At 63.9% G+C, this 14,761-nt stretch overlaps 1 protein-coding gene across 8 annotated transcripts in view; it reads left to right on the top strand.

Moving 5' to 3' along the window:
* Adgrb1 (adhesion G protein-coupled receptor B1) overlaps window positions 1–14,761 on the top strand; it is a 74,158-nt gene that overhangs the window by 12,995 nt on the left and 46,402 nt on the right. For 6 of the 8 annotated variants that reach the window (XM_047565470.1, XM_047565464.1, XM_047565467.1 and 3 more), the window contains 11 exons: window positions 7,819–7,980; window positions 8,763–8,873; window positions 9,246–9,410; window positions 9,496–9,660; window positions 9,843–10,016; window positions 10,284–10,448; window positions 10,548–10,649; window positions 11,659–11,765; window positions 11,901–12,095; window positions 12,327–12,395; window positions 12,914–13,022. In XM_047565470.1, coding sequence (XP_047421426.1) covers window positions 7,819–7,980; window positions 8,763–8,873; window positions 9,246–9,410; window positions 9,496–9,660; window positions 9,843–10,016; window positions 10,284–10,448; window positions 10,548–10,649; window positions 11,659–11,765; window positions 11,901–12,095; window positions 12,327–12,395; window positions 12,914–13,022 — 1,524 coding nt within the window. The remainder of the gene's footprint in view (window positions 1–7,818; window positions 7,981–8,762; window positions 8,874–9,245; window positions 9,411–9,495; window positions 9,661–9,842; window positions 10,017–10,283; window positions 10,449–10,547; window positions 10,650–11,658; window positions 11,766–11,900; window positions 12,096–12,326; window positions 12,396–12,913; window positions 13,023–14,761) is intronic. The other 2 variants (XM_047565475.1, XM_047565485.1) reach the window with 1 other exon arrangement.

The raw sequence follows: 14,761 nt of genomic DNA, 5'->3' as shown, positions 1-14,761 counted from the left end.
GACCTTGGCAAGGGCAGCTTCTCTGGCACAGCAGGCTTGGGAGTGGGCCAAGTGGACCTGGGGGAGAAGGGAGCAGAGCGTGGAGTGCTCTTCGGGGAAATGGAGGAAGGGCGACGGCTGGCGTGGGTGGGGGACACAGCAGGGTGGGGCTGGCGGTCACCAGCAGATCAGGCTCGAGGCCTGCTCTGCCACCCCTGGTCCCCTGCACGCAGCCTTGCTTCCCTCATCTGCAGAATGTGGCCACCCTGCAGGGCTGTTCTTTCAACTTGGGTGTGACAGATCTCGGGGGCCAGGCCAGACACAGACCTGGGCAGTGCTGGTCGGGTAGTGGACACACAGGGAGCTGCTAGGGTGCTCAGAGCAGCGTGGAGCTTGCTGGCAGGAGCTGGGACCTCTCTGGGCTGGCGTGGTGGACGCACGTTGCTGGTGGCCCATGGAGCCTTGGTGCTGGGGCAGCACGGGGCTCCACTCCTTTCCTGGCACCTCCCAGGTGCAGCCCTGTGGCAGGAGCCGTAGTGTGATGGCCAGGCCTGCCCCTGCTCTTGTATGTGATCTCGAGGACGGAAGGCCCTGGGAGGGCTGGCAGCAGAGGAGAGAGCAGAATGGAAGTCGGGGGTCCTGGCGGGAGCTAGGACAGAAAGCGGTGTGGGCAGGCATGCAGGAGGTGGCTGATGCTGGCCTGGTCAGGGCCCAGCAACAGGGGCAGGAGGAGGGCTTTCAGGTGGAGCCGAGGGACTTGTGGATGAAATGCTGTGGGCATGAAGGCAGGAGAGACTGGGCTGTTTCCCATGATTCTGGCCAGTAGTGAGGACACCCACTGGGGTGGGGAAGTGGGGGTGGCCGACGCAGAAAGGAGGAAGATCTGGAGGTCAGAGTGAGACAGAGGGTGAATTACCTGGGGGATGTCTGTGGGGGTGTTGTGCTCAGAACGCGGGCACCTGGAGCACAGGATAGGGCCAAGCTGGGGCAGGGCTTTTGAGCTGCACCTTTGGAGCCCAGGGCCTGGGTTCAAATCCCAGCCTGGCCCTGGCTTACCATTCCCGCTGGGCCATTGCCATCAGTCCCCTCTCCTAGTTTTCCCCATGAATGAGAAGTGGTGTGAGGTGTCCCTGAGCAGAAGCAGCCTCAACGAAGAGACATCCGTGTCCTTGTGTGTTATCAGGAGGAGACTCTGAAGGGCCTGGGACAGGCTCGGGTGGAGGCAGGGGTATTGGAGATCGAGTGTGGGCAACTGGGGTGTGTGCACAGACCCTGAGAAAGAATGCTGGCAAGTGGTGCTCAGGGCAGGCGAGAAGGTGTAAGTGCACACATGTATGTGTGTATGCAGGGCATTCTGCTCATGTGCACATGTGTGTGTGCGGCGTGTGGTACACAGGTGAGGAGTAGACGGGCTTGTGGGTTCTGCATGCATGAACATAAGCATGCACCCATGCACGTGTGCATGTGTAGTGTGTTGTGCACCTATATGTTCACACAATCATGACCCTGCACGTATGTTACATGCCTGTGATGCACGTGCATGCATACAGCACATTTTGTGTGTGTGCAGCGCATTGAGTTTACGTGTAGACAGTGTACTGGGCGTGTATTCCTGCCATGAGTATGGTGTGTGCACCCACGTGTGTGTGTGTGCAGTGACTGTGTTCATACTGCAGACTGTGTATGAGATGTGTGTGCACACACTTGTGAGTGCGGGTGCAGAGCGTTGTGCTGTGCCTGGTGTGCGTGCATGTGTGTGAGCCCGTGTGTGCACGGTGAGGGGCTCTGGGCAGCTCTGTCCGCCATGCAGCGTGGAGTGCGGGCTGCTGTCTTGCGGGGAAGACGGCGTGGAAGCGTGTGGCTGGCTCTGGCGGAGTGAAGCAGGGTGCAATGGCACAGCATCCCTCCTCAGACCCCAGCACCCTCTCCGCACCCAGGAGGCCCTGCTGCTCCCTAACCGCGAGGATGAGAATGAGGAGCGCTGGCCGCAGTCGTTTCCCAGGCCCTCACCGGGTCTCCCCAGGCTCCTGGGGCACCTCCCCCAGTCTGCTCAGTCCTGCCTCTTGGGGGCCCACCATGCAGTTTTAAATGGAGCGGCCACAGTCTGGCCCCGCCCTGCCTCCCCCTCCAGCACGCGTCACCTTGAGCAGTGCGTCACTTCCTGCACTCGCTGTGCCCGTCACCGGCTGTGTGTGCTGAGAGGAGGCCGGCACCTCTCACAGCCCTTCCCTGGGGTGTGGGGCAGCACTGGCATGCAGCAGGTGCTCAGCAAAGCTTGTGGGTAACAGAGATGTCAGGGCACCGACCCGAGTCGCACAGCTTTGTAAGCAGTAGGCTGACCGAGACTCCTTGGGTTGCCACCTGGGCTTCTCCCGAGTGCCCTCTGTGTGGCGAGAGGAAGGTCAGGTAAATTCAGGAGAGTGGGCCAAGCCTGAGCAGCAGCTGCCCAGCCTCCCCCGCGAGCCGGTGCCCAGGACCTCCGCCTCGCCGCCGCCCCCCGTGCAGCCCACTGAGTGAGGTGCCCGACCAAGCTGGGGCACCGGCAGGCGCGGGCGACCCGTGGCCCATTTTCAGCCCTGCCCCCGCCAGCCCCGTCCAAACGCCACATGGCCACGTCACGCGTCAGATTCCACACACATTCCTCAGGCCAGAGCAACTGTCCCTCTCCGCCCAGCCCTCCACGGCTGCCAGGCCTGCGCCACCCTGGGTCCCCGTGCCGTCCCCATCCCTGTCTCCCCTCCATCTCTCAGCAGCTTTCTGCCTCTGGTGAAATGGGCATTTCTCTCAAGGGTTGTTTTAAATATTCATGTTTTAATTAAAGAATTTTATTGCAGAAGCGACATGTAAGATAATGAAGAAGCAGCGTCCTGGGGGCGGGAGCAAGTGTATGGGCGTCCCCGTGTGTGCGTGTATGCCTGTGCGTGTCCCTGCGTGTCCCTGTGTCCCGTGCGTGTGTACACATATGCCGGGGCAGAGGCGGGAGGCTCAGCTGGACTGCCTGTCTGGAGGTGTGGACATGTGGACACATGTGCCCATGCATGCTCTGCTGGCATGTGAGGGGCCTGATGGGCCGCAGGCCTGGGGCTGACCCTCCCTCTGGCCCTGCTTCCAGGGCCAATCATTATCGTGTCCTGGCCATTGACCCCCATGCAGTCCCACTCCCAGGAGCCCCACTCTCAGAATCCTGGGAAGAACTGGCAGGGGTCTCACTGAGGTCTGAAGGGCCAGAGGGGCAGCATGAGGGCCGGCAGAAGCTGGCCTGAACTTGGGGGAGGAGGACTGGGGTGGAGTTTAGGAGTGCTGGGGAGACGATGGGGCTGGGGAAAGCCCCAGGGTCGCCACTTTCAGGGATGTTGGGCTCCTCTCTTGGTCAGGGTGGTGGCTTTTTGCACAAGCATCAATTTAGAAAAGTCTAGAATACAAGGCTTCTGTGCCCTCACAGACGACGTTTATCCAGGTGGAAAGAGCAGGAGGGCCGTGGAGGTGCTGCACTCTCGAAGCTGCCGGCCCTTGGAGGCAGAGCTCAGCCCTGACCATGGGCTGTGAGAAAGGCTGAGAGTCATGGCCTCATTTAGTGCCACTTCCCAGAAAGGCAGGGAGAAGGGACATCAGCTTGGCCACTGGACAACCAGAGGCCCAGGGGACGAGCAGCATCTTGTCCAGGATGGCCTGAGGTTTCAGACTAGTAATCAGGGCACTGTTCTCAGGACCGGGAGCATCTGGGAGCATCTGCCAGACCCAGAGAAAGAAGCAGGAAAGTCGGGCCCCTGCAGGTGTGGGCCACTAGTGCGCAGGAGCCTGCTTCCTCTGTGGTGGAAGTGGGACAGGACTTGCTTCTGGGACCTGTGTGAGGCCTGCCGGAGCAGGTGCTCCACGGGAGGAGGAGCTGCCCGCCCAGCAGGAGGTGGGCTATTTCAGGCCCTGGGGTGACTGGCGGGAGTGGGGCTGAGTGGGGGAGGAGCTGCAGGGAGCCTCCTGTCCTTGTGGTCCTGTGCTCCCTGAGAGGGGTCCTATGGCCAGGGTCGGCCTGGGCACCCCTCCTGGAAGCCTGGGCAGAGGACTGTTCCTGCACCTTGCAGAGAGTGCCCGAAGACCCCCAGCCTGGCCGGGCAGGGGGAAAATGGGCAGCAACTCAGGTGCTGCGCAACCTGCTGGACTCGGGCGCCCTCTGCGGGAGGAGGCTGGGAGCGCAGCGTTCCTCTCCGAAGGGGATCCCGGAAACTGGGGAGGCCGGGGTGGGGGAAGGGCTCCCGCGGAGCCCCGACCCAGCCCATTTAGGGCGCAGGATCTGGAGCCCCTGCCTTCAGGCCGGGTCGCCAGGGTGGGAAGGACACCCGAGCCCCCTCACTGTGCACCATCGTCCCTGGGTGGCCGGCCTGCCTGGCGGCCGATAATTGGCTCTATTCATCGCCATAATGAGATGGAAATGAGGCTTCCAGACAGAGGGGCATTGAGTGGGGGAAGAATAGCGACTTCTTTCCGGGACCGGAGGGGCAGCCCGCCCCCCCAGCCCTTCCTACTCCTCTGCTGCCCCCTTGTGTCGCGCCGGGCCCTGACAGTCTTTGTCCTGTGTGATGCACCGCAGGGGACCCCAGGACTCCCCCTCTGGCACCGACTCTGGCATGGACCCATTCACTGGGCAAACATTTATGGAGTGTCAGCTATGTGAGGACACACATTAGAAACGAAAATGGTGGTAAAAATAGCAGCTACCTTCTCTGAGCATTCATTAGTGGAGAGAGCATAGCCAAGGTTGGGGATCAGTCTGTGACTGGGATCAGGGCTCAGTATGTGGTGTTGGATCAGGGATCTTATGCCCAGGGTCAGAGGTCAGTTGATGATGAGGAGCAAGGTTCAGTGTGTGACCAGGGTCAGGAATTAATCTGTGACCAGGATCATAGCTCAGGTCAGCACTCAGTGTGTGACCAGGACCAGGGCACAACCTGTGACTTGGATCTGGACTCAGTGTAACCAGTCAGGGCCGGGCTTGTTGGGGGCAGGGGGGCGGTCCCTCCTCTGTGCCAGTGTCCCCTCTCCCAAGCCTCTCTGTAAGTTCCCTTCTCTCCCCTCCCCTTCCACATCCTCACCACCTGGGTCACCAAGGTAACCAGCCCTGAAATAGTGGGTGTTCTGGCAGCTGAGGCCTAACCTGGGTCTATCCTGAAAGGCTGCGCAGCAGTTGCCATGGGAACCGAGTGGCATCCTCCGATTAGCCTGGCTTGGACACCCTCTCTCTCCCACCCACTGCCAGTTTCCACACCACTCAGGCTTCCTCATGGGGGCTGGGCTAGGCAGCAAGGGGGCAGGAGCAGCCCTGTCACCCGGACCTGTCTTCAGGCCTGCCTCTGAATCGCCCCCTGCTCTGTCCAGAATCAGGATGGGATGGCACGGCAGGTGAGACCCCTGCGGCTGGGTCAGTCCTGGCAGGTGGCCTTGGTGGGGAGGAGTGGGATTTAGAACCCGATCCAGTTGGAGATCTGAATCCAACCTGGGTCCTCTGTGTGCCCTGAGTTAAGGCCTGACTGGGCAGCTGCTGCCCTGTCCTGTCCACTGTGCCTCCCCTTGCCCTCGGCTCTGCCCTCCTGGGGTGGGTGTCTCTGCTTGCCTCTGCCTGTGCCCTCACACCCGCCTTTCCGAGGCCCTTCCACCCTCTTTGCGCTGAAGACGAGGTGAGATCCGTGCGGTGTCCACACTGGTAGCTCCTGCTCAGGACCTGAGGCCCTTACCTGGCCACCTCAGCACCAGTCAGTGCCGGCTCTGGAGACACAAGCCTCACTAGCTGGGAGGCTGCCCCCGCCTCAGTTTCCTCTGCTGAGACAGGGTGAGACCTGCCTGGTGCGGGGGGCTACCAGACTCTGGTGCTGGCACCCACAAAGAGCAGGGCTCGAGGGCAGGGGGCAGGGTGGGCCACCCATGGGAGGCGAAGCAGCCTACCCTAGAGGTGGGACCTGTGCCATGTCCCTGGCTCAGTCCCTGAGTGGCCTCTTCCCGGCTGGGTGGAGGGGCACAGGCTTCCCTTCTCACGGCCCCTGTGTTGTCTGAGAAGTGGGAGCAGGGCGTGCACCCCCACCCTGGTATGGGACACTTCACCCAGACTGAGAAGGGGCTCAGAAGCACTGCCCTGCTTCCCTGTGGCCTGGCTGCGTCCTGCCAGGCAGACATGGACTGGCGCAGTGGACAGGAGGCCTGGCTGCCATTGGCCTCAGCTCAAATGCTCTGCTTCTCGGGAACCCATGCAGCTAGTTCTGAGCGGGGAGCAGCTTCCTCGTGAGGGGCGGAAGGTGCCTCTCCACCTGGCCCTGCGGGGAGAGCGAGCCCCCCAGCTGTGACTGGGATTCCCTGCCCTACTTCTGTCACCCACACTGGTGCCCCCTGCTGGCCCAGCCCAAACACAGATGCAGAGGAGATGCACCATGCAGGGTGCACACACCAGACCAGGCAGGGTCCACTCTGACCAGAAAGCAGTGCTTACATGCTGACCTTTCCAAGTCCTTTCCTAATGTTGATCCCACTGCTGGTCAATCCCAGAAGCCAGCTGTTGTCCTTGGGCAGTGATGGGTGTGATGGGTGTGATGGGTGTGGGGACCATCCTCTGGGACACCCTGTGTCCCCATTCTCACCCCGTGAGGTGAGGGTCCATCCTCTAAGCCACAGGGAGGCTGAGGCACCAGAGGCCATCCCTGCCAGGACCCACTTCCCCTTCGCCAGATGGTTCTTGGTCCTTGGAGGGTCTCTTGTGTGCTCTTGGGCAAGCTATCCGGCTCAGTGCCTCCAGTGGGCAGTGTGGGGCTCTGTGGTGACCTTAAGCACCATCACCAGCCTCCTTGCCTCCTCCTGGACAGGTGCAGGTCAGGGGTGTCCTCTGCAGAGCCCCTGTGCTCTGGGCTGAGCCCAGCCATGAACAGGCACCTGGGGAGGGTTAGCTGCTCTCTGAGTCTACCCGACCCTGCTGCTCTGACATCAGCAGGAGGCCCGTGGATGACAGAAGGGAAGCTGTGCTGTGGAGGGTGCCCCGCAGGAGGCCCGTGGCGGCAGCCCCTCCCCCAGCCTGCCACTGCAGCCTGGGTACTCTGGCCTGCAGATGGGAGCAGCCCTCCCCTGCTCCTTGCTCCTGGGTGGCTGCCCAGCACTGGCACTTTAGGCAGCCCTCAGTGTTCCCCAAGGTCCCGGGGCCACCAAGGGGCTGAGACCCTCAGGGGCAGAAGGTCTGGTTGTTGGTGGAATGCAGGCCAGTGAAAGCCGTGGACTGTCAGGGCCAGGGTGGAAGGAGACCCAGGAAGGGCTGAAGGGGGTGGCCGGAGTCAGCAGGGCCAGGGTCCTGGAGGCCTGTGTCCAGAGCTCAGCAGGTGGTCAGCTCTGCTGGGTCTAAGGATTCTGCCAGGCTAAGCCAATAAGTGGGTCTTTGGGTCTGCCAGGCTGGGCTCCGGTGTGGGACCTTGGTGGGTGTGGGGTTGGGTGGGGCTTAGGCAATGGCCAAGGCTAGCCCTCCTCTGTGCAGGTGAGGCGCAAGCTCAGGGCAGCAGGACCTGGGTCAGAGGGCGTCTGGTGTGCAGGAATGCAGGCCTTAGCAACAGAGCCTTGGGAGAACACTGTCCTCCAGCCAACCCGCCTGGGCTGCGCTGGGTGCCAGCCCCATACTAGGACCTTCTAGCACAGGACTGAGCTGAGCTCTCCAGAGGGTGCCCAGGAGCTAGGTGGCCCCGGGTTCCCCAAGGCCCCACCGGGCACTTCTGCCACTCCCAGCCCAGCTGGCGCGCCGCTTTCTGCTGGCCTGGTTCTTAACCCGGGTGCGCGCTCACCGCTCCCGACCGGTCCTGACCCCGCCCTCTGGTTTCCCAGGCGGCTGGAAGCTGTGGTCCCTGTGGGGCGAGTGCACGAGGGACTGCGGAGGAGGTCTGCAGACGCGGACGCGCACCTGCCTGCCAGCGCCGGGCGTCGAGGGCGGCGGCTGCGAGGGGGTGCTGGAGGAGGGTCGCCTGTGCAACCGCAAGGCCTGCGGCCGTGAGTGCGCCCAGGCGCGCGGCGGGGTGGGCGGGGGCCTGGAAGAAGGGAAGCGGCGGTGCAGAGGCCGCGGGGACTGAAAGCGCACGGCGCGCTGTGCGGGTCTGACGGGTGGGGCCGGTTGGGCGAGTGATGGGGCGGAGCCTAGCCAGGAGTGACGGCCAGGCGGGCCAGTGGGGACAGGTGAGAGCCGGGGGAGGGGCGGAACCGAGCCAGCTGGGACTACGGGGGGCTTCCTTCTCAGCTGCGCGCAGTGCCCCTCTTCCCTGCCCGGAGCGCTGGCCACCCAGCCAGATCAGCTCCAGAATGTATCTCTCTAATAAGGCTCTCTAATGACCTCATGCATTTTTTAGTTGCTCTCATAAAGTTAAATCAGGTTCTAATGAGATTGTCATTCTCTGGGTTGTTTTTTCCTTGATGAACTCTCCTGGGGAACCAAGCTCATCTCAGGAGCCCAGGGAGGCCCCTGGGCATTGGGCAGGGGTGGGGACAGTAGATGGCATGTTGAGCAGGAGGGAGTGGCAGCGGCTCAGAGGAGCTGTCCTGCAGGTGACGGGTGACCTGCAGGCCTCTCAGGCTGAGAGGGAGGGACCCTCAGCACCATGTCTTGTGGGCCCATGTTGACCAGAGGAGGAGGGCTGGTGCCAGGCCAGGTGCTCTGGGCCTGGTTTTCCCGCTGCCCAATGGGGCCACGTGGCCCTGGTCCTTGCACGTGGGTGGCCCAGTGTGGCCAAGGACACAGGACACCCCAGCCGGGATGCTGACCTGAGTCTACCCTGCAGCTGCTGGGCGTACCAGCTCCCGGAGCCAGTCCCTGAGGTCCACGGATGCCCGGCGGCGGGAGGAGCTGGGGGACGAGCTGCAGCAGTTTGGGTTCCCATACCCACAGACGGGTGAGCTGCGGGCGGGATCCAGTGGGGAGGGTCCGAAACTAGGTTTTGGGTAACTGGTCTAAGTAAGTACTGCGATGGTGAGCTGTAACTAAACAACTTGCCTGGTTAGACTCACTTCTTAGGTGCCCGGCTCTTGTCTGCAGGCAGACCGGCTTTGGGGAGCTGGCGTGAGGTGAGGGATCTGTCCCTGCCAGGCTGCGGGGCCCCATGGGGGCCCAGGCCGGCCCTCGAGCTGCAGGCCCCCTGGGAAAGCTGGCAGTCCTGGACAGCAGCCCAGGCCAGCCGGCTGCCGGCCGCTTCCTCCCGGGCAGCCTCAGGGCTGGGCTGCGCTCTGGCTGTGGCCGTGCTGTGATGGGCAGTGTGGGCCTGCAGGTGACCCGGCGGCGGAGGAGTGGTCTCCCTGGAGCGTGTGCTCCAGCACCTGCGGTGAGGGCTGGCAGACCCGCACACGCTTCTGCGTGTCCTCCTCCTACAGCACGCAGTGCAGCGGGCCCCTGCGGGAGCAGCGGCTCTGCAACAACTCCGCCGTGTGTCCAGGTGGGCGTGGCCTCGGGGCGCGAGGGGGCCACGGGGCAGCTGCCGCCACCCCAGAGGGCAGCAGCGCCTTTCTGTCCCTCGACAGTGCACGGAGCCTGGGACGAGTGGTCCCCCTGGAGCCTTTGCTCCAGCACCTGTGGCCGCGGCTTCCGGGACCGCACGCGCACCTGCAGGCCCCCCCAGTTTGGAGGCAACCCCTGCGAGGGTCCCGAGAAGCAAACCAAGTTCTGCAACATTGCCCTGTGCCCTGGTAGGTGAGAGGGAGGGCCCGGCACGGGCAGGGCCGGGCAGGGCTGGGCGGGTCCCCACCCAGGAGCCAGGAGCGCAGGTGTGCTCAGAGGCTGCGCCCTCATGCTGCCCAGGAGGGGTGAGTGCAGCCGGGCACCGGGTGCTGGGTGTTCACGCTGGCTTCCCGTCTCCTTCCTCCCCCGGGCCGGGCAGTGGACGGAAACTGGAATGAGTGGTCGAGCTGGAGCGCCTGCTCGGCCAGCTGCTCCCAGGGCCGGCAGCAGCGCACGCGCGAGTGCAACGGGCCTTCCTACGGGGGCGCCGAGTGCCAAGGCCACTGGGTGGAGACGCGGGACTGCTTCCTGCAGCAGTGTCCAGGTCAGGGCCCGCCCGGCAGTCCTGGCTGGCGGGTCTGGGGGAGGCCGGCCCCGGGGTCTGTGGCCTGCATGGGGCTGGGGGCCCCGGGCGCCCCGGGCAGGAGGCCTCCGCTGCTCCGCACCCTGCCGCCTCAAGTCTCTCTAGCTCCTGCCCCTCGTCCCGGGCCCCGTGTCCTTGCGACCCCATTCCTGCTCCCGCGCCCCTGTTGCTCCCTGACCCTACCCTCTGGTCCCCATCGCCTGTGCCTCTGTCTGGCCATCCCTGCAGTGGACGGCAAGTGGCAGGCCTGGGCCTCCTGGGGCAGCTGCAGTGTCACCTGTGGCGGCGGCAGCCAGCGGCGGGAGCGTGCCTGCTCCGGGCCCTTCTTTGGGGGAGCAGCCTGCCAGGGCCCCCAGGATGAGTACCGGCAGTGTGGCACGCAGCGCTGTCCCGGTGAGACCCCTCCCGCCCCGTGGCCGGGCCTGGGGAGGCGGGGCCTGGAGGCCCCGCCCCCTCCCGCGCGGCTCTCACCATGCCGGTCCTCCTCGGCAGAGCCACACGAAATCTGTGACGAGGACAGCTTTGGAGCTGTGGTCTGGAAGGAAACACCGGCTGGGGAGGTGGCTGCAGTCCGGTGTCCTCGCAACGCCACAGGTGAGGGCGCGGGTGCGGGGCTCTTGTGACATCTCCGTAGAGATCCCCAGCACCACTCTGAGGCCCAGAGCCCAGACAGCCTGTGTGCACCTGATGCTGAGTGGCCTGGGCCAGGGGTCCCGGACCACAGTGCAGGCACACTCAGGGCAGGACCCATGCCATGCACTGATGATCCCACGTGGGCCCCGAGGAGCCACTGGGGGGTGTGAGAGGGTGGGGAAGTGGGATGGGCTCCATGGGAAAGGGGCTTGGCCATGCCCTGGTGTTGGCCACCTCTCCTGTGGTTTCTGTGCCAAGAGACAGCAGACAGGGAAGGTAGGGGCTCAGGTCAAGTCTTGCCTCTGCCCTCATTTACTGTGTGTCATTGAGGAAGTGATCCAACCTCTCTGAACCTTAGTTTCCTCACCTATAAAGTGAGGCCTTAGGAAATCCTCCACAGGGGAGTGGGGTCCTGGGGATAGGGACAACAGTGGGTGCTAGGTGCTGCCAGCCATGCCTGCTGCTCCCTCCCTTTCCTTACACATTCTTGCTGGCATGCTGCACATTCTCAGGAGTGAAATGAAGAAAATACACGCCACGTGGCACCTTCCCAGCCTCTGTCTGTGCGTGTGAATGCACCTCCAGGCCCCTCACTTTTGACCCTACCCTGAGCCAGTGGCCAGCATGTGGCATCAGGCCGCTCTGTGGCTCCTGCTGGGTGACAGGGCGTGACAGTCCACGTGGCTGTCACCTCCTGTGCACTGTCAGCTGTCCCTGTTCCTCTGAGGACTTCCTGCTATCAGAGGGTGAGCCACGTCTCAGGCCGTCTATCCAGATGCCAGACAGCCCCTGGAACTACCCCGCGTCCCTGGGCCGCGAGGCCCTGCATCCCACGGATGCCGACGGGGCCGGGTGCCGCTCTCCCCGGGTTCTGGACCGGGAGGCGCCCTGCGGTGGGGCCAGAGGCGGGAGCGGGGTGGGCCTCCTGGGCTGGGCGCTGAGCCCCGCCTGAGAAGTGGGAGGTCCCCAGGCCTCATCCTGCGCCGCTGTGAGCTGGACGAGGAGGGCATCGCCTACTGGGAGCCACCCACCTACATCCGCTGCGTCTCCATTGACTACCGCAACATCCAGATGATGGTGAGGCCGCCGCCCGGGCTCCTCTGCCTGTCCCCACACGCCCACCTGGACACGAGGGGGCTGCGGGGCCCTCCAGCGTGGCAGGCCCCACACCCGCCTGGACGCGACCACCTCAGCCCTCTCCGTCCTTCCCAGACCCGGGAGCACCTGGCAAAGGCTCAGCGAGGGCTGCCTGGGGAGGGGGTCTCGGAGGTCATCCAGACGCTGGTGGAGATCTCCCAGGATGGGACCAGCTACAGCGGGGACCTGCTGTCCACCATCGACGTCCTAAGGAACATGACGGAGATTTTCCGGAGGGCCTACTACAGTCCCACACCCGGGGACGTGCAGGTGGGCTCTCGGGACCACCCAGGGGGCGGGTGACTGGCAAAGTGGATGGAAAGCCATCCTGGACCCAGTCAGAGGCTGAGCTGCAACCCTGGCCGTAGTTGGGGCTGTGAGTCCCCAACCTGTGAGGAAGCCTCTGCTGGTCACAGCCAAGCTCTGGTCCGGATGAGGGTTTGAGCGGATCCTGGCCGCACACCCATGCCTGTCCTCTCCTGGTGGCCTTCTTATTTCCAGAACTTCGTGCAGATCATCAGTAACCTGCTAGCAGAGGAGAACCGGGACAAGTGGGAGGAGGCCCAGCTGGTATGGAGGGGTGCAGGCAGCCCGGGGGCGCCTCCTGCTGGGTGCATGGCTTTAGGAGACCACTTGACCTTGCAAGTCAGTTTCTTCATCTGGAAAGACAATGGCTTGTCCAGTGGGCTTGGTGGCAGCACAGGAACCAGTTGACCTCATGGTGTGTGGCCAGAGGACCGTGAAGTGGCAGGTCTTTCTCGTGTGGAAGAGCACTCAGCCTTCCTTCCTCACAGGCTGACCCCGAGTCTGCCTCTGCACCTGTCCCAGCGCAGCCCCTGACCTGGGCCCTGAGACATGTCCCAGCCTGGGACCCCATGACGTCCAGCAGCCTCTCTGGGTCCCAGTGATCCTGTCCACAGAGTCGGGTGGATGCCAGGGTTCACTGGCCCTGCTTCCTTCCGGTGCTGGCAGATGACCAGCGGGACCCAGAGAAAGAAGAAACGGCAAGGGGAGGGGTGGGGAGGTCCAGGAAGGCGGCGCGTCCCCCGGCAGCTTGTGCCTCCCTCAGCTTCCACTGCCCTCCCCAGATGGGCCCCAATGCCAAGGAGCTCTTCCGGTTGGTGGAGGACTTCGTGGATGTCATTGGCTTCCGCATGAAGGACTTGAGGGATGCATACCAGGTGACGGACAACCTGGGTAAGTGCCCTCTCTCTGCTGGCCCTCCACGCCCTGCCTGCAGCCCTGTGCTGGCCCTCTGCCTTCGTTTTCCCATCTACACGGAAAGGCAGGGCCTGGGTGGGCGACAGGAATCCATTCTGGGCCTGCTTCTGTCCCCGAGCTCTGGGATCATCACACTGACCATGGGCACCTTAGGCAGTCCCAGTCCCGGGCCAGGGCCCGGAGGCTGCACAGCAGGTCACACCCAGGAACCTGCCTCCAGCCAGGAGCACCTTGTCAGGGGCTGGACCTCCCAGCTCTACAGCCCGGCTGAGCCTGTTTCCTCTATAAAAACAGGATTCTAATGGCGTCCATCTGTAGATAGGATGTGAAGGGCCACGTTAGACTGGCCAGGGCCCGCCCTGGAGGTCAGCGGCAGCCCTCCTGGCAAACACACGCTCATTCTACTTAGTGGTCCTCCCCTCGGTCCTCCGACCTCCTCTCAGGCCACAGTCCCCAGCCCTCCTGCTGTGGTCAGCCTCCCCAGGGGAACCTAGGAGGGAGCGCTGGCCCCACCGTGACCTAGAAGCACGCGGGAGGCAGTGGCCCCTCCCTGGGGGTTGGCCAGCTGAGCTTTGCTAGGGCCAGCCGGGCCCTCCGGCCCTGTGATGTTGTCCTGGAGGCCGCAGGTGCAGAGTGGTCCTGGCCATGCAGGTGCCACATCTCCTGCGATGGAGGCTCTGGTGCTGTGTGGCTTTCTTCAGGGTGCTCAGGACCTCAGAGCTGGGTCGTCCTGGGGAGGCCACCTGTCAAACGCAGTCAGTGGCCTCAGCCTAAGGCCGCCATTCCCAGGTGCTCTGAGTGCTGCGTTTTCCTGAGGTGCAGGTGGCCGGGCTTCTGCTTGGCCACCCAGGGACAGGGTGGAAGGGGCCCTCCGCCCTCCTGCCCCAGCGCTTCTTGGTGGAGGGCCAGGCCCTGGAGGGGCACTCCTGCCTCTGGCAGCCTGCCCCGAGCTTGTGGGCTTGCAGAGCCAGGCCTTCGTCACCAAGGGAGACCCTGGCCTCCTCACAGCCTCATTACCTGTACCTCCCATGTACATGAGTGCCCCATGGACCCCACCCCTCTGTCCCTCCACCCGTCTCCTGAGCATCCAGGACCCCTGCTCATCAGCAGAAGAGCCCCCACGGCCCAGCACCATCCAACTGGTCCCTCCAGGGGCAGGCCTGGCTTCCTCCCATAGCCCTGGGACCCTGGGATGGAGGTGGGCCAGGTCCTCCTCCCTCCTTGGGCCTCCTTCCACATCATTCTCTTCCCACCCCAGCTTGCTTAAATCCAGGTGCTCAGAACCCAGGACCCAGCGGGGAACCCAGGGTAGCTTAACGCCTCATCAGTAACCTGTTGACCTTTGGGGATGCAGTATTCACCCGGGTGCCCCCATATGCTGACCCCTCAGTCCCCTGGGGCCTGGGGCGTGCCCTGGTCCGGCTCCTGAGTGCAACCCTGTGTCCTCCCTTTGGTGCTCCCCACCCCTGCCTGACCCCATCACTTGCCCGGGCTCCCAGCTGGATCAGTGCAGTGCCCACAGCACCTCTGGTTGCTGCCCTGCCCCACTGCATGGTGCAGCTTTCTCCCAGGCCCGCCCTGCATGCCCGTGACAACTGGAAGTCACCAGCAGAAGACGTCCTGCCTTGGCCCTCCCGCCACCCAACCTCCTGTACCTTCTCCACTCTCCCCACTCACCCCACCCAGCCAGGCAGACACACTCTGCTCTCCGTCGG

Source organism: Sciurus carolinensis, chromosome 1 (assembly GCF_902686445.1).
Source record: "Sciurus carolinensis chromosome 1, mSciCar1.2, whole genome shotgun sequence".
Lineage (NCBI taxonomy): Eukaryota > Metazoa > Chordata > Mammalia > Rodentia > Sciuridae > Sciurus > Sciurus carolinensis.
Note: the sequence above shows the minus strand (reverse complement) of the source record. Positions and strands in the feature narration are given on the sequence as shown.